The 19,375-nt window shown below is 33.6% G+C and overlaps 1 protein-coding gene across 1 annotated transcript; it reads right to left on the bottom strand.

The window, feature by feature from the left end:
- Nucleotides 1-9,004: 9,004 nt before the first annotated feature.
- Nucleotides 9,005-15,867, bottom strand: LOC125220784 (uncharacterized acetyltransferase At3g50280-like). Its single transcript, XM_048122921.1, has 6 exons — nucleotides 15,291-15,867; nucleotides 14,963-15,178; nucleotides 12,646-12,773; nucleotides 12,512-12,563; nucleotides 10,163-10,233; nucleotides 9,005-9,256 (listed from the first exon to the last, which is right to left on the bottom strand). The coding sequence occupies exons 1-6, from the start codon at nucleotides 15,865-15,867 to the stop codon at nucleotides 9,005-9,007; spliced, it is 1,296 nt and encodes a 431-aa protein (XP_047978878.1).
- Between the last annotated feature and the right edge of the window lie 3,508 nt (nucleotides 15,868-19,375).

The raw sequence follows: 19,375 nt of genomic DNA, 5'->3' as shown, positions 1-19,375 counted from the left end.
TGTGATTAATTGTGTGGTATTTATAGTGGAATTGGATTGCAATTTGGAAGGTTGGGATTGAAAATATTGCATGGGGTTGGTGGGGAATGTTCAACTATGAATTTTTTTTAAGTAATTGGATTTATTTTTGTATTTTATGATTGATTGAACAGGTCTATGCGTAGTTGATATTACTCTTATCATAGATTATGTTGATATGATATGGATGGATGTAATTAATTAATGAAAGGGAAGGTTTCCTGATTCGTCTGCAATTAAGGATTAATTAATTGATGTTTGTGAAGACACGCCTACGCATGCGTCGAAGCCATGCGCATATTTTAGCTTTGAATTAATTAAATTCACAAAAACACTATATGTTTACATGAACTAAGATTTATCTTGGAAAATAATTAAAAATTTATTGAATATAATTATCTTGACTAAATTGTTGAAAAAGTTACAAAGTTTGGTCGATATTATTTCTCATACTTCCTCCTTCCCAAAAAATAAAAACATTTGAAACCGCACGAATTTTTATGCAAAATTGGCAAAGTAAGAGAAATATAAAAAGAAAATTGTATTAGTAGAAAATGAGTCTCATTTTATTAGAGGATAAATTTTCTAAAAATGAAAGTTTCTATTTTAAGGTTTAGACCTAAAAGGAAATAATTTCTATTTTTTTTTATGGAAGGGAGTATTAAAATCTATGGCTTTTGTGAGTAAATATACAAATCTATACATATATAAAAGGTGAGTTTTGACCATATTTTGATATATTTAAAAGTTATGGGGTGAATTTGAATTATTATAAAATATGTAACTCTCATGAATATTTATTTAAATATTTTAATGTGCACTTTGACTAATCTTTGAATAAGATAATGAGCATTTAACAAATTTTGTAACCTCTATTCTCTTAATTTTATAATTTATGATGTTTTAATTCCATGATCTATCATATCCTAATTTTGTGCCTATAAAAAGCATAGAGTTGTAGATGGATTACACACCAACAAAAGCATTCTCAACATTTTATTGTATATTTTAGAAACATTGTATTGCTCAATTTTTGGAACTCCATCAAGTTCATCGGTGCCAGCAGGTTTGAGAAGTTATACACGTTAGGAGGAAGTCGTTTCATCTTTGGGGATAATACGTCAATTCGAGAGTACTAACCGTGATGTACTTTGTCTTGCGGAAAGAGAGTTTTTCTCGACTAAACTTATAGTTCGATTCATTTTATAATTTTCGTTTTAATTTCAATTAAAATATATATTTATATTAAATATGTTTTACAAAAAGTATTGAGAATTGTAAAGTAGCATAAAAACTACTCTATATAAATGTTTCATATTCCAACTTAGCCACGTTTTCTAAACCCTAAGTACAATAAATAAAGATAAACATTTTAAAAGGGCTATCATTATTCATTAATATAATAATATATATTATGTTAATTCAACCAATTAATATAATATTTTTTGTGTAGTTTATCATTTGAATTTTTTTTATGGTTATAATTTTGACGTTTTGAATATTATGAGTTATCGATTTATTATTTTGTTAAAAGTGTGATTTACATTATTTTTAGTTGAGAAATATGAAGGATTGATTTAAACATATTTTTTAAATGTGTCTAATACTTGATATAGTCTCTTCATCGTTGTCCAAATAATTGTGTTTGCCTTGATTCCATTTCAAATATGTTTAACTTTATGTCTTTAGGTGTAAAATGAATCGAGGAGCATATATTTATTGAATTGTTATTATATACTATATTTTTCTATTTTTAAATTTTATATAGTTATATTTTCATTATTTAATTAATCAATTAACAATTTAAAAATATTTAACAAAAATATATTCTGTCGTGCGATGCACGTGGGTTAACACTAGTTTACATAAAAGTCAGCTTCCACGTCATATAATATTTTCTCGAGATCCATATCAACTGGACAATTTTAAAAAATATCAAAACTTTGATATGATGGGATATTATTGAGGGTTGAAAGATTGAGAAGAAATTAATCAAACTTTGTGATTTTTCTTAGGCCTGCTTATTCGGCCGGTTCCGGTTCTACCCGGTCCGGTTGACCGGGTATCCGGTTGCAAAATCTCATGAATCTTGGAACCGGAACCGGATCCGGAACCGTCCGGTTCCGGTTTGGAACCGACCGGGTAAGAACCGGCCGGTACCGGTTTCGAACCGGAACCGATTTGTAGTTTTAATTTTAATTTAAGTATACTAATTAACGAAAAGTTGTTTATTATTTTTACCTAATTTTAATCTGACACCAAACTAGATTTAACTTATATATAACAACAATTACATTATCTCCACTTAGTATCAAGAAATATGATTCTCACATTAGCCCACGAGTTATCTGTGATGTCAAACCAGAATTACGGTATATTCTTTCGCATGTTTTCTCAATTGGTAACCTCCACCTTGACTCCTCTAAGAGCTTTCATGATCTGTTAAAATTATTTTTGTTTAAAGAACTCAAAGTATAATGGTAAATAATGATCCAAACACATAAATTGGAAAATTATATTGCCAAACCAAGAGTAGCATTTATTTTAAGCAATATCAAAGTAGCAAAGGAATACATTCAGTAATACTAAAGAATCAAAACCAACCTTGATAATAATAAATGAATTACCGTTAATTACTATACTTAAATTTTAGTAAAAAAAAATTAAATTTAATATATATTATTCGGTTCCGGGTAGAATCGGAACCGGAATTTATGAAAACATTAGAACTGGTACCGGAACCGGAACCGGATTCTTCGGTTCCGGTTCTTCAATTACCCGATCGGTTCCGGTTCCGATTCCGGGTACCCGAGAACCGGAGAACCGGTTAAGCAGGCCTAATTTTTCTGATAATTCACCCTATAATAATATTGAAGTAAATGTAATGTTTATTATCAGTATCGTACTCTCTCTGTCCCATTAAATATGATTCACTTTTCTTTTTTACTTTGTCAAATCTAAGATGACCCGGTACTAAAATAGAAATTCATTTATCTCTATTTTATTTCATCTCTCTTACTTTATTCGCTTCAATTAACACACACAATAAAACCAGCATAAAATTTTGTACTACCCAAGGAAGAGGTTATCTTATTTGGGACGGAGGGAGTATATAGGAGTATATATACTCACTCAATCCCAGCTCATGTAATTGATTTCATTTTGGCTGTTTTTTTTAGAAAATTATAATAAATAGTTAAAGTGGAGAGAAAGTAAAGTATAAGATTCTCTCTCTTACTTTGTTTTCTCTCCACTTTAATTATTTCTTATTATTTTTCCAAAATATGTGACGAAAGCAGTCAATCACTTGAACTATGACAGAGAGAATAGTTTTTACGGTCCATAAAAGAAGATCATATTGATACTTTTCCATCTATCGCATGATAACTTGAACTTGAGACCTTTTAAATAGAGGAGAAATGTATGTCTTACTCCGTACAAACTGAGTTGCAATTATCTTCAATAAGTATTTAGTAGTCATACCAATTAATTAGGAGTATATATTCTATGGAGTACTATATGATACTCCATCTCAAATTAGGGTTCCGTACATACCAATGGTTCACCTACTACTATAATCGTTGAATGAAAAGTAAACGAGTTTACTTTAACTTTTGCTTTAAAAGTCTTTACCTGTGTGAATATAGAACGTGTGATGATTACTAGTCCATCTAATTTTATTCTGTTCAAATTTAATTTTTCCTCCTTGGATCATCCACGAATATCCTGTGAAACAGCTACTATCTAGTATTTTACTAGAGTTAATTAGTCATTATCTAATCATAATATATATTGACTCCACGATAAAATATACTCAAAGGGCGTGACTTTGCCAAGGTATTGTTTACTTTCTATAACAACCCAATTCACAAATTAAATAAAAACAGACTTGCTTGCATACAAATAGTGGTAAACACTATATGCCAAAACTGGTTTGTCGGCCACCACTTCAAATTAGGATAAATGAGGTAATTAACATGTTTTTCTTCTAAAGTTATGGAGATCGAGTTATCACAGTGGTAAAAATAAAGAATTATTACTATATGATTTTACTTTTAAAATGACAACCACTCTTGTTTTAGTGGTTTAGTTGGTGACTTGGTGGGGCTTGTGTAGAAATTTAATTTATTCATCAATTTTTGACGTCATACATAGCAAAATTATTAAATTCTAAAACTCATATTATTATTTTTATAGTTTTGATAAGAATGTCATTTAAAATTCTAATTAAATGTGAGAGTTATCACAAATTAATCACTAATTGATTTTAATTAAGATGAAACTTATTATATGACTACATTAGTGGGAGATTTTCAATTTGCGAGGGTTGTACAATTGTCTATTTTAGGATAAGGGATTACAACTTGCATGGTAGTCAAATTATAAAAACAAATTGAGGTATACATATTTAAATAAATGTATGAGAAAGAATTAAATGTTAGTAATTTAAAATTGTGCGACCCATTACACCAAATAAAATAATTGACGGTGGTTTCGTATCTCCACAAGCAAAATGGCAGTACTCCTATATCTTAAGTTACCTCAAAATATACATAAAAATAATTGAGCCATTTTAGGAAATAGTCTATCTAGCGATATATTGGATGGGTCCATGATGAATTTGTCAAAATTGAACACTTCCCAATCCCCACCACTTGAATTTTGGATTATATAGGAAAGTCATAAGTCTATCCAATTTCACCTAATTTTGTGATTCGACCATATTTGAAATTTTGAAGTCGTTATTTCAACGTTTTACTCACATTGTCACTTTTTAGAAAAACAGTTGAATATCTCAACAGTTTTTGCATATCTACCTATATGTAACACAACTAGTTTTTACTTTTTAGGATCTATGTACTTTTACAAATTTTGAATTAAAATAAGCTATATGATCAAATGATTCATTAGTTTCTATTTTATAAAAGTTCTGTTATGAGCTATTAGTAAATTTTGCAGTCATTGGCCTTTTATTTTATGGTAAATTGCCCGAAAAACATAAATTTTAGACAAATTTTTTGTTCGTCCCACAACTTTAAACGTCTAACTATTACATTTTCAATTTGTTTGTCGAAATATTTCAAATTTCTAGCTACAGTATGTTATTGATATGGGTCACACGTGTTTCAAATTGTTTACGTGGTTGAGTTATTTTAAGCGTCTTGAGAAAAATGATAAATTCTCCAGGTGGTCTCATCCTCGTTGAATAATTCGGATGCCACGTTAGATACAATTTCACCCAAATTAAACTCCATGTAAAAATTGAGAAAAATGTTACTCCATATTCATAGTTTTATGACTCATTTTTTTAACAATATTTCTTATATTACTAATATTATTATATTAATACAGGTATATATATTATGATACATCCTAAAAGTATACACAAAAATAAGCTGTTCAAATACGAATTCAGATATAAAAACAATAATAAGTTATAAAGGCAATGAATTATTAGACGATATTATTACACACATAAAAACAACAAAATTGGACCCATTTATTAAACACGGTATTTTCGTAAACTTTTTTAAATAGAAAATCGATAAATCAGTTTTAAAATTTAGAAATAAAAATTATTCAGAAAATTTCCCCAAACTATTACAAAAAAGAGAAAAAAATCATAAAGTGGACTCTGCCAACTATAAAGTTGTGAAAGCATACTCTCTCTATAGTGCATACGTATCTTTTTATTATGTATTCATGATGTCAAAATTTACATATTCGAGTTAATTTGGTCTTAGGATTAATGCTCAAACATGAGTAAACATCGTAATCTTGATAAAATTTAATCGACTAAAAGTAGTTGAACCAACTAAATTTCCAAGGTTCAAATGTCACCTCGAAATTCCTACCTAATTTCTTGAAAATATATTATAAGAAAGGGCTATGGATAAAGGATTAACATTCGAAAATTGGACACCCACATATATATCATAGGTTTATTGGTTGAAACATTGACGATTTTACAAACAAACAAATTGAAATTGTGAGCTATGTATGTCCTTATAAATGGGGTATACGTGGATGATTCTATATTTAACACATTTTAATTCATCAATCTACAATTTTTTTGTTAGTTAAAGATACCTAATAATAATTGGAGATTTTTTCATATATATTTTTTTATAGAAGATACAAAGTCAAAAAAACACTTTAGGACGCATTTTGACACGCAAAGGTCACACTCTAAGGCCTCGTTTGTTTGTCAGAATTTTTACAGGGAAAGTAATTTGATTGCTGGAATTATAAAATCTTGTGTTTGTTTTAATAATAAGAAAACAAGGAAAGTAAGGTGATTCTTAAAATTATGAAAAGTTAGTGGAAATTCTAGGATTGTGATTCCTTAGCCAAAAGCTGTTATTCTTTTTCCCATGTTTTGAGGATTTTAAACAACACTAAAAAATGATAACTTCTATTTACTTCTATCGATTTCTCTTCTCCATGTCTTATATCTACCGATTTTTTCCCTCCTCCTCTATATTTCTGCCGTCTTTTTTCCTCCATAACCGATTTCGTTCTTTCTTCAACCAAAGTTTTTCATGATTTTTTTTTTCTATTTTTCAATTCATGAACAAGTTGATTAAATTATCAAGTTTTCGTGTAATTGATTTGCTTCTTGTAATTGAAATGTCCGTGTCATTCTAATAGAACAGGGGCAGGCAGCAAAATCAAAACAGTAGCCGGCCGAGTTAGCCATGAAAATGCTGATTTTTTGAAAGCAAATCACGTTAACTTATAATCACTTTTTTAGCTCTCTTATATAGGCAAGATAATTGGTGAAATATTTCACAATACATGCAGCAACTGCATTGTTTGTAAAAGTTGAACCACTTTTATTTCAAGCGCATGCTTTGCTAGATAAATATTTCATGTTGCATAAAATGATAAAAACTAAGACTCAATTAATAATACATAGTATAAGTTATATTAATAAAATATATTGAAGTATAATATTGATAACATATTTTTAACATATATTTATAATAAATTAATTATTACATTTCTTAATTCACTATTTAAATTAAATATAGAATTCAAAATCATGTCAGGTTCCAAACATAAGAAAGTAAAGTGATCAGGAATCATATTCTTGGGGATCATTTTCCCTGACAAAAATTCTTTTCATTTTTTATAGTAATTTTTAAGCTATTCAAAAATTTAATGTAAAATGATATGCAAAAATTATTCAAAAATACACTTCTAAATAAAATTTAAAAACAAAGTTTCTATCAATATTTTTATGCATCTGCTGCCTCAGCATAATTATTAATTTGTTACTGGGTACAGATTAGATATCCGAAATTGACTACTCATTTTTTTAATTTTGACGTAATTAAAAATATTCAACCATTTTTTGTAAGATTACATTCAAATAATCAAAATACACGAGTAGCGAATGAACATATAAAAACCATTCAAAGAAGCTAATATTTTAAAGTACTCATAATTATCCCAAAAAAAGAAATATATTATATACATAAATAAATATATAGAAAGTATTAAGTAGCATACCGGGGCGTATTGATAAATTGAAGGCCCAGTGCCGCAAGATTTTATATTCGGCCCAAAGAATAGCCTACATTCTGGGCCCATTTGTGGCCCCATTCGAAATTATTTTTGTTCGTTCTTGTTTGTCGCTTGCTGTCTTAAAGTTTTGATTATCCGAATAGGACTCTCGTTTTTTCAATTTTAGTCCGTTCACAAATAAGAGTTTCAGTTTATAGTTACCATAAACGGTATAAAGGCCACACATTCCACCAACTCATTCCACTTACATATCATTTAAAACTAATATATACAGGTGAAACTCATATTCCACTCACTTTCTTCCACTCACTTTTCTTAATACTCCCTCCGCCCATGAATAGGAGTCCTGTTTTTTCCATTTTAGTCCGTCAACGAATAGGAGTCCCGATTCACTTTTACCATAAATGGTAATAGGGTCTCACCTTCCACTAACTTATTCCACTCCCATTTAATTTAAAACTAATATATACAAGTGAGACATCTATTCCACTAACTTCTTTTCACTAACTTTTCTTAACATTTTTTAAAACTCGTGTCGTCTATGAATGAGACTCCTAATGGTGGACAGAGTGAGTATTAACTTGTTAAAACCCGTGTTGAAAATGAATGAGATTTCTATTCGCGGACGGAGGAAGTAGTATACTAAGTCAATAATAGTAAGTTAATATAAATAGGGAAAATATATACATTTCGTACATACTTTCTAAAATTTATGTTAAAAATCAGAATTCTTCGATGAATATGAGAGATTTAAACAATTAAATTATGACAAGTGTTTTGACATGCATTTAATTTGTACACGTATAGAATACTATATGTAAGACTTTTAATTTGTACACATAAATACTATTTTTAGTAGTGGACCTCATATTCCACTAACTCATTCCTACTCACATTTTATTATAAAACTAATACTTTAAAAGTAGGCCTCACATCCCACCAACTTTTTTAACTCACTTTCCATTAGATTTTTTAAAACTCATGCCGGGTCAAAGTGTCCAAATTATCTGGAACGGAGAGAGTATATACTGAAGCATGCCATCCTTCCTTTTCTTTATTAAAAGTGTACATATACATTCATAACCTAAGCATTAAAACTTATATTTTCATGCACACTACTATTACGTATGCATAGTATTAAACAAACACTCTACTTTTAACTAGTTAACTAAATATATAAATGTTTCGTTCTTATATAAATAATTTTTAATACTATGTATAGTTATATTAACTTCATATAATTTAGTCAAATAAACTCTTAAATATTATTCGAGAAAATTAAAATATTTTCCAATGCTAATATTTAAATTTCGGGTTATAGATGTTACACATATAAATATAATCTAATATGGTCTTATCATAATTTATAAAATTGACTTAAATTTATCAATATTACACCCAACAAAAATAATAGTACTAGTACTATACTACTACTTGTTAAGGTGTGATTAATTAATCAGTTTTCAATAGTAGTAACAAACTTCATGAACTCAACATCATTTGCCATGGCACACAAAGTCTCCTTCAACAAACACACTTCAACCTCCAAACTCCAATCCAGCCCCGTGAAAACCGTTACCCTCCCGTCAAAACTGCTCCCCCTTCCGCTCCTGGCTGCCACAGGCGGACCCCACCCGAAGTCGTTCCCATACACGTCAAAGCTCGGAGAGTTTATAAGGATGAAATGATTAGTTGGGATAGCATCAAACTAAACAAACTTAGGCTCCTTCGCCCAACTGCTGAAGAACTCCTTCACCTTTTCCGGCCCCGTCGAATTCACCATTCTGTTAATCTGTGTTGGAGAACCTTGTGAGAAGCCAAGTGATAGTCAAGCAAACTCTACACGTCGCATTGAAGAAGTGAGTGCACGAGAGAAGTCTGATGGTGATTGCACACAATCACAACTCAAACCAAAGCCTGTTGCAGATTCAACAACCAAGTCAGATTCAACAGCCAAGTCAGGGGACCACTCACGTACTTGGAGAGACGTGGTGATCAATGGGACCTCGAAGAAGGTAGTATAGCAGATTTTGTTATGCTTAGTTTTAATTAATGGGATATTATGATGTAGTACAAAGATTAGGAGTAGACTATATATATGTTGGAACTTTGTAACATTTAAACATACTACGAATGAAATACTATCTTCTCCCAATTGCTATTCATGGCATGTTTCTGCTTTACTTATCTCTTCTTGAATTCATATGAATGCTTTCATGGTATCAGAGCAGGATCCTTTTGATCCTGTCTCTCCTACTCTAGTCTAGCCTATCTAACTTTCTTTGTTTTTATTACATAAAATGGCAGAATCAAGTGATTCACATGCCAATGCCATTCCTCAATTTGCAGCATTACCCATATTTTCACAATTACCCCCTATCTCTGTGAAGTTAACGGATGGAAATTTTCTCATGTGGCAGCAACGAGTAGATGTTGTTGTGTACGGCTATGGCCTAGAGGGTTTTCTCACTGGAGAAATAAACCCCCCACCTCAGATGGTTCCAGATCCAGGCGAAGGGTCCATGGTGATGAATCCAGCTTTTGTAGCTTGGCAAAGACAAGATAGGAGAGTAGCAGGATGGCTTCTTTCCTCACTTTCTGAAGGAGCTCTTACTCTTGTTGTAGGGCTCAGATCTTCTAGAGATATATGGAGGGCTTTAGAGACCAACTTTGCCAGCTGCTCAACTGCCAAAGTTATGCAGTTCAGACAACAATTGCAAAATCTGAAGAAAGATGCTCTCACAATGAGTGAATTTTTGAGTAAGATGAGAACATATTTTGATTTGCTTGGCTCAGTTGGTTGCAGAATATCTGATGGAGAACAGGTCTTGTACATCTTGGGAGGATTGGGTCAAGAATATGACCCTGCAGTATGTGATGTTACTTCAAGAACAGATCCATGGAGTATTGGGGATGTCAGTTCTTTTCTGCTAAGTTTTGAGTCTAGAATGGAGACAAGTAGGGCTCACTCAACCAACACTGAAGGCTCCCAACCAGTTTTAAACTTGGTCCAACAGTCAGGACAGAAAAGAGATGGTCCTCCTTATAACAAGTTTGATTCTAAAGGGGGCAGAGGAGGTTCCAGAAACCAAAGAGGTGGACGAGGCAGAGGTTTTGGAAGAGGTGTAAGCAAAATTATTTGTCAATTGTGTGAAAAGCCGGGCCATTCTGCTGCCAAGTGTTGGCACAGATTTGAACAAAATTACACACCACCACAGGTCCAGTTCAGAGGCAATGCACCACCTCCTCAACAACACCAGAGCTACTTTAATCCTTCAGCTCATCTTGTGCAGTCAGTCCCAAGGTCTCCATCGAGCTTATTCTCTGTTGGAAATCAATCTGAGTTCAACTATGATTCGAGTGCATCAACAAGCTGCTGGTATCCGGATTCAGGTGCCACTCATCATGTATCAAATGATCTGAGCAACCTCAATATCAGCTCAGAATATAATGGAGGTAAAAACTTACTGCTTGGTAATGGAGCTGCTGTCTCAATTGCAAATATTGGTGAAACTTCTTTTAATTCTCACTCAACTAGCTTTTCTAGGAAACTCCATCTCAAAAATCTTTTGCATGTTCCTAACATTACCAAGAATCTTCTTAGTGTCTCACAATTTGCCAAAGATAATTCGGTGTTTTTTGAGTTTAATCCTAACTTTTGTTTTGTTAAGGATCTGGGAACCAGGGAAATCGTGCTCAAGGGAATACTTGAGAAAGGATTGTATCATTTTCTTCTAGATCATTCCTCAATCAAGAGAAGCTGCAACAGTGCAACTCCAAACCTCCTTCCAGCCAAGAAAATCCAGTTGTTCACTCCATCTGCATAGACAACTCTAAATCTAGCAGTAGTTCAGAAAATAGTTCTAGTCTAAATATAGCCTTGTGGCATAGTAGACTTGGACTACCTACTCTAGATGTTGTTAAGAATGCATTGAACAGTTGTAAAATTCCTTTCACTTCAATGAAAAATCCTTCTCTGTGTCATTCTTGTTGCGTTTCTAAAGCCCATAAACTCTCTTATTCTCTTTCCAATGCAGTACACAATTCACCACTTGAGCTAATTCACAATGACTTATGGGGACCTTCACCAATCATGTCCAGAAATGGTTTCTTGTATTATGTGTCTTTTGTTGATCACTTTTCAAGATTCACATGGATATACCTTTAAAAGCACAAGAGTGATGTATGTATTGTCTTTAAGAAATTTAAAGCTTTGACTGAGAACCTTTTCAATTCCAAAATTAAAACTCTACAGTCTGATTGGGGAGGTGAGTTTCAAGGTCTGACTTCCTTTTTGAAGGAGAATGGTATAGCCCATAGAGTGTCATGTCCTTATACTCCACAACAAAATGGCCTTGCCGAAAGAAAACATAGGCACATCATTGAGACTGGTTTAACTCTTTTAGCACAGTCGTTTCTACCTCATAGGTTCTGGGATGATGCCTTTGTGACTGCAGTTCACCTTATAAACCGCATGCCTTCAAAAACCCTAAATAATCTGTCTCCTTATGAGAAATTGTACACAGAGAAGCTAGACTACAATTCTCTTAGAGTTTTTGGGTGTCTCTGTTACCCTTTGACTAGGCCCTATAATAAGCATAAGTTGCAATTTAGATCAGTCAAAGCCACCTTTCTTGGATATAGTACATCTCACAAAGGCTATAAAGCCCTTCTCCCTGATGGTAAAGTCATTGTCACTAGGGATATCATATTTGATGAAACAATCTTTCCTCATCAGTTAGTCCGTTATGCTCAAAATAAACAACCATCTTTCTCTTCTCCAGCTCAATTCCATCATGTCCTTATCTCACATACTCCACCTCCACCTCCAGCTCCTTCCCCTCAAGATACTCACACTCCTTCATCACCTTTCACACCAAATACTTCATCTAATCAACCATCAGCTTCATCTCAACACACTTCAGCTTCAGCTAGCACCTCACTCTCTACTTCTCAATCTCACTTTGCACCACCTTCATCTCACTCTGCTGATCAGCCTCCTCAAATACTTCCACCTGCTCAGACCTCTCAATCCACTCATCACATGACCACAAGATCAAAGGTTGGTGTCTTCAAGCCCAAAATCTTCTCTCTGACCATTTCACCATATTTGCTACCAAAGTCAGCTCTTGAAGCTTTGCTCATTCCTATTTGGAGAGCAGCCATGTTTGCTGAATTCATCGCCCTTCTCAAAAATCGAACATGGATTTTAACTACTCTTCCACCTGGAAAAAACCTCATAGGCTGCACTTGGATTTTTAAACTGAAGTTTCACATTTCTGGTGCCATTGCTCGACATAAAGCAAGGCTGGTAGCTCAAGGATTCTCACAACAACCGGGTTTTTATTTTAATGAAACTTTTAGCTCGGTTGTCAAACCTACAACCATCAGGGTAATTCTGAGTCTGGCAGTATCTAATGGTTGGACAGTCACTCACTTGGATGTGAACAATGCATTTTTGAATGGTCAACTAGAAGAAGATATCTACATGAAACGACCTTTGGGATTTGAGCAAGGAGGTCCTCACCTGGTTTGTAAACTGAACAAAGCCATCTATGGCCTTAAACAGGCTTCCAGAGCTTGGTTCTTCACTGTCTATTCGGTGCTTCTTTCTCTTGGATTTTCTCAATCACGTGCAGATGCTTCTATGTTTTCCAGACAGAGGGGAGATGGAGTCATATATCTACTGATATATGTAGATGATATGCTTATCACGGGTAATTCCTCCACTGCAATCCAGGATATCATTTCTCAATTGAATTTCCATTTTTCTTTAAAAGATCTTGGGGAGGTGAGCTTGTTCTTGGGAGTGGAAGTGATTAAAACTGCTGACAATGGACTACATCTGTGTCAATCGAACTACATCAAAGATCTTCTAAAGAAAGCAAACATGACAGGAGCAAAAGGCTGCCCAACTCCCATGGTTTCTAGCTGTGAGTTGAGTAAAAATGTTGGTGAACCCGTTTCTGATCCCAAGTTGTATAGAAGTGTTGTTGGGGCATTGCAATATGCGACTATCACTCGGCCTGACATAAATTTTTCCGTGAACAAAGTCAACCAGTACATGTCTTCACCGTTGGACACCCACTGGAAGGCTGTTAAAAGGATACTGAGATATCTTTCAGGAACTTTGGACTTTGGAATTCAAGTTCACAAATCGAACGGAGACATTTCAGCTTTTTCAGATTCTGATTGGGCTGCTGATTTAGACGATAGAAGGTCGACTACAGATCTCTGTACATACTATGGAAGGAACTTAATTTCTTGGTGTGTGAAGAAGCAAGGAGTGGTTGCAAGGTCAAGCACAGAGGCTGAGTATAGAAGCTTGGCTCAAGCTGCTTCAGAGGTAGCATGGTTAAACTCTTTACTTGGGGAGTTGAAGATCAAGAAGAAATCAGGTCCATTCATTTGGGTGGACAATATGAGTGCAATAGCTTTAGCTTCAAATCCTGTTCTACATGCTAGGACCAAACACATAGAACTTGACATACACTTTGTTAGAGACAAAGTGTTGGGAAAGGAGATAGAGCTCAGACATGTTCCCACTACTTATAAAATTGCAGATATCTTTACCAAGCCTCTTAGTCAGCAATCCTTCGTTAAGCTGCGAACTAGACTTGGTCTAGTGTCTCTAGCCTCGCTCGGATTGAGGGGGTGTGTTGGAGAACCTTGTGAGAAGCCAAGTGATAGTCAAGCAAACTCTACACGTCGCATTGAAGAAGTGAGTGCACGAGAGAAGTCTGATGGTGATTGCACACAATCACAACTCAAACCAAAGCCTGTTGCAGATTCAACAACAAGTCAGATTCAACAGCCAAGTCAGGGGACCACTCACGTACTTGGAGAGACGTGGTGATCAATGGGACCTCGAAGAAGGTAGTATGGTAAATTCTGTTATGTTTAGTTTTAATTAATGGGAGATTATGATGTAGTACAAATATTAGGAGTAGTTCTAGATTGTTCTGAGGTAGACTATATATATGTTGGAACTTTGTAACATTTAAACACACTACGAATGAAATACTATCTTCTCCCAATTGTTATTCATGGCATGTTTCTGCTTTACTTTCCTCTTCTTGAATTCATATGAATGCTTTCAATCTGCAACGCAGTCCAGCCCAGCCCACGCCCGGACACTTCCCCAGCGTCCAGGGTTACAAACCCCGGGATAATCGCGTTCCCGAAGTACTCGTCGGGGAGGGGCGGGCTCATCCTCCGCCTCGTCCCCATTGGAAACTCAAACGTCGTCTCCTCGTCGGGCCCCGCCGAACGGCACCGTCAGCGGTGGATCCAGGATTCATAAACGAAGGGGGCGAAATATATATTAGTAGGTTCGTTAAGGGCGAAAATGCATTTTTTTTAATTTTTGGGGCGACGTCGGGGCAAACGGAGGGGGTGGACATGGTAATTTTACATCCGGATAAGAGGAAATTAGTCGCACGGAGGGGGCGACCGCCCCCTCCTGTCCCCCCTAGATCCGCCAGTGGGCACCGTATCATGGATCGCCACAAATGGGCTATAACAGCTTGCAGCGACGAAATATTTTCGTCGTTGTTTCTGTTGACAATCGCTTTCAGTTTTGCCCCTTTTCCATTAGTGAGACAAAACACTCTCTCACTCAATTCCGCCGCTGATGCATCAGCAGACACATCAGCATCAGCATCGGAATTGTTTTTATCAGCCGTGATCAGGTGCTGGTCGCGGATGAAAATATCTCTTTCGCCCACGAGATCCAGATTCACCTGATCGCGGCTGAGGATGGGGGGCGTCGAGATTGAATTCGCGGGAGATCTCGGCCCAGGAGTTGACGAAGTACCAGAAGGCGGTGTCGTCGCAGAGGAGGTGGTTGAGGGTGAAGCCGACGAATAATCCATCCCCGAGATCCGTCACCTGGACAACAAGCAGCGGTTGTGACGCGCCGTCCTTGTTGCGGATCCCGGGGAGGGGGAACAAAGCGGGGGCTAGGCTGGCGCCAGACTCATTTACGTCGGCCATGGTGAGGGCTGAGGCGTCTGCATGGACAAACAGGACTCCACCCTCAGCGTGGCCGCAGTCAAGGAAGAAGCAGGTGACGTCGCTGGAGTAGGATTTGGTGGTGTTGAGGCGGCCGACGAGGGTGGGGAAGAAGCGGTGGGTGCGGTGGAGGGAGGTTTTGAGGTGGTGGATGATGGTGGGGGAGGTGGTGTGGGGGAAGAGGAGCCCCATTTGGAAGTATTCAAGAAAGAGGACCTCAAGATCGGAGGGGGTAAGGGTGATCTTGGCCGTTGATTCCACTTGGAGCATCGATGTTGAGATCGTTTGAATTTGATCTTGAGGCATTTTCTTAGGGTTTTGATGAAATTTGAAATGTGTTTAGTTGTTGGAATAGTGAGATTAATTGTGTGGTATTTATGGATTAAATATGTTTGCATGTGGATTGTAAGCACAAATCTTTGAACCTTCAAGCACAAATGTCCGAAAAAAGCATTAATTTTGTTTAAATTATGATTTGTTTTTGTGTCGCATTATTCGTAATCACCATTTTAAGATTATTTAATGAAAACTCTCCTCACTATAGTAGACAAAGTTAATTATGAGGAATCAAATCATTGTTTTTACCTTTTAGTAATCGTGGATCCGCAACCCCGTCCTTAGATACCTTCACCGTATCATGACCCTAAGCTTTCATCTCATTTTTATATTATTTTTCCTCCAAAGCTTCTTTTTTTTTAAAAAAATTATACTCTTTTCGCCCACAAAAAATATACTCCCTCCGTTCTATAGTAATAGAGGCGTTTCGTTTTGAGCTCTCGTTTAGAAAAAATGATAATAAATAGTTAAAGTAGAGAGAGAGTAAAGTAAGAAAGAGAATAACGTAGTAAATAGTCTTATCTACAATATTCTCTTTCTTACTTTACTATTCTCCACTTTAACTATCTATTATTATTTTTTCAAAATAAGTGCTCAAAACGAAACGCCTCTATTACTGTGGAACTGAGGAAGTACTAGTTTTACCATTTTGGCAACCAGAACAAACTAAATTAATCAGTCAAAATTGCAGATAAATACTATACTACATCATGCAAAAAAAAATTCATACTATTATTAGCATTTCGAAAATCAATTTTATGTATATATTTTAACAGCTAACACATCCAAATACTACAGTTACACAATCAGATTATTAACAAATACAGTAATGGAGATAATACATAAAGTATATACATATATTTGACTATTTCCCAATTACCATACCAATTGATCAAATAAAATGTACAGAACTTACCTCTGTATTAACCAAATTAATCCCATTATTTATATTTTGAAGATTTTGGATAATCCCTTTTAATGAAGCTTATCTCCTATATCATACACCAAAAAATTAAATATGAGAAGAAACAAATGATTGTGGGCTGCTAATTAATAGGTCCATTCTTCAGGAAGAAAAATTTCTGGTGAAAGAGAAATATAATCTTCCTTGTGTTTCTCTAACTTGTCACCAATCTTTTCTTCTTCAATGTTCTTGGTTTGCTCTGTGTGGAGGGGGAAAAACACCAATTTTGTCAGTAAAGTATAGTTAAGGCTCACTAAAATAAAGCATAAAATTTTAATTGGTAAATTGTAGGAAAAATAATGAATATTGGTCGAATTCTGATATGTTGTTATTCTGGAAATCAACCCTAAAAATCATGAAATATACTTCTATGACATAATGTTTTAATCATACTCGACATATGTTGTTGATTTGACTTGCACATATTTCAAATTAATAATGTAGTTGAGTTATAGTATTAGCTAAGTATAACGAGAGAAATAACAAAATTTACGTGTGGTGTTATTCCTATTGAATTTTTCAAATGTTACGTTATTAATTTCAACTAAAATTCAAGATTTTTTGGCTGATTTTTAAATTTGTGGGTAAGACCAAAATTTAGCTAAAATTCATAAAAAAATTTATGTTAATTTACCCTAAATAATGTAGGTAATTAATGAAATAACCTTGTGGTGGCTTAATTTCTTGACCAAGTTCGTGGACGTTAAGATTGAGTGCTTGAATCACTCGAGAAGGCAGCAAAACTGAAGAAAAAGATGCAAACCAATAAAAATAATTAGTAATGATTTCATATCAACTGACCACGTTTATGAATTATACATGATCATGACCCATTTTCTTATTTTAATTATTAGCATAAGTACTATTGATTTACACATTATTATTATTATTCAATATCCTATCACTCTATTAGCGAGAAAAAATTCTCTGGTCATGCCATATCAAAGTAGCAATGTGATGTGGTATGTCTTACTAATAAAATTTTAACACGTGGAAACATTTAAAATCTCTCTTCCAACTATATTCCAACTAGATGCATAAATTATGGAAATACATTTAATATTTCTAAATTATGGAAACTATGCCAATTTGGACAATCATATATACTCATAAAATATATAGATATATGAGTAAGATAAATGAATAATCGTCAAAAGTCAATTGAGTGTTAAAATAATATTGCACCCCATTTAACATTTGATGAAAATATTATTGGTTTGTATCTAAACATATATACAAAAGTCTACACAAATAAACTAAATTGTCTATATAAATAATTATAGTATAATATTTTTATTTTAGTTTTGCACATTAACTATATAAATGAATATTTGTTATGTTAAAATATAAAAGTAGTTAATAATAATAAGATTATCTAAATTTTACTACTTTAAATCATATTCAATGTATCATGTCAAAACTTCATAAAAAATACTAATAGATGGTTACTGCTGGAAATAGTCATTATATTTAATATTATTTACAGAAATTAAAATTACTATGAACATTTAAATATAGGGTCATATTCTAATGTTTATAGTACCCTAATTCAAAATCAAGACCAAATCTCCACCCTTAGATTTTAAAATGAGTGGATGAGATTAAATCTTACGAATCTCAATAAATAGTAGACAAAATATCAACAAAAGGGTAATATCGTCATTATGTTATCATATGATAATTTTCATGAATGTTTTTTTATATCAACATAGTGTATTACAAATATCAACAATATGACATAAGAATATCAACACTAGTACAAGAAAATATCAACACATATTTATTGAGATTTTTACATGGTTTTATTGAGATTTTTTGATGTTTTTGTTGATAAAAATCTGGTTATCAACATTTACGAAAACTAAAATAAAAAATATCAAATTTTATCATCCGAACGTCGTCGGAACATATGCAATTGAGATCTCGTTGGAATCCTTATAAAATTATCTTTAATTTGATATATTTTTTGCGAAAAAATAATTTAAATCGAGAGAGTTACGTAAATTAAAAGTTTAAAGATGATTTTAATGAGAATGAATTGACATTAATACCCTTTAATTTTCTTAATTAAAAATATAATCCTTGTGACATTATTTCAACCACTAGATCTTCTAATCTAATGGCTAAAATTTAGTCTTAGTTTAGGATTGTTAATTAATTAGCAATTGATCACTCCTCTGTAAATATATGTGTATATATGCTGCACCAATTAAATTTAAAATTATAAAAGATGGAGCTCCGTTATAATTATATATTGTCCATCTATCATATATGGAAATTTGCAAAAGTATTTCTTATAATTTCAGAGTTTACTTTTATAGTTTATCTAGTTGGAAGTGAAATCTTAAATGCTTCCATTTGTCAAAATTGTATTAATAAGACATACCACATCACATTGCCATTTTGATATGGCATGACTATGAAATTTTTTCTCCTCTATTAGCTAGAGTAGTGTTATTCTACACATCTAGCTATTTGATTAGTGAAACTACAAATGGAGCTATATATGGGTGG

This window comes from Salvia hispanica, chromosome 4, assembly GCF_023119035.1.
Source record: "Salvia hispanica cultivar TCC Black 2014 chromosome 4, UniMelb_Shisp_WGS_1.0, whole genome shotgun sequence".
NCBI lineage: Eukaryota > Viridiplantae > Streptophyta > Magnoliopsida > Lamiales > Lamiaceae > Salvia > Salvia hispanica.
Note: the sequence above shows the minus strand (reverse complement) of the source record. Positions and strands in the feature narration are given on the sequence as shown.

Bases quoted from the DNA above. Each gene is read 5' to 3' on its own strand.
- LOC125220784 (XM_048122921.1), bottom strand. From the start codon at position 15,867: ATGCCTCAAGATCAAATTCAAACGATCTCAACATCGATGCTCCAAGTG. The intron at 15,179-15,290 runs GTGAATCTGGAT...CTGATGCATCAG, and splicing joins CCATCCTCAGCCGCGATCAG to CGGCGGAATTGAGTGAGAGA. The intron at 9,257-10,162 runs GTAAGAGCTCCT...AAGTTTGTTTAG, and splicing joins ATCTGAGCCCTACAACAAGA to TTTGATGCTATCCCAACTAA.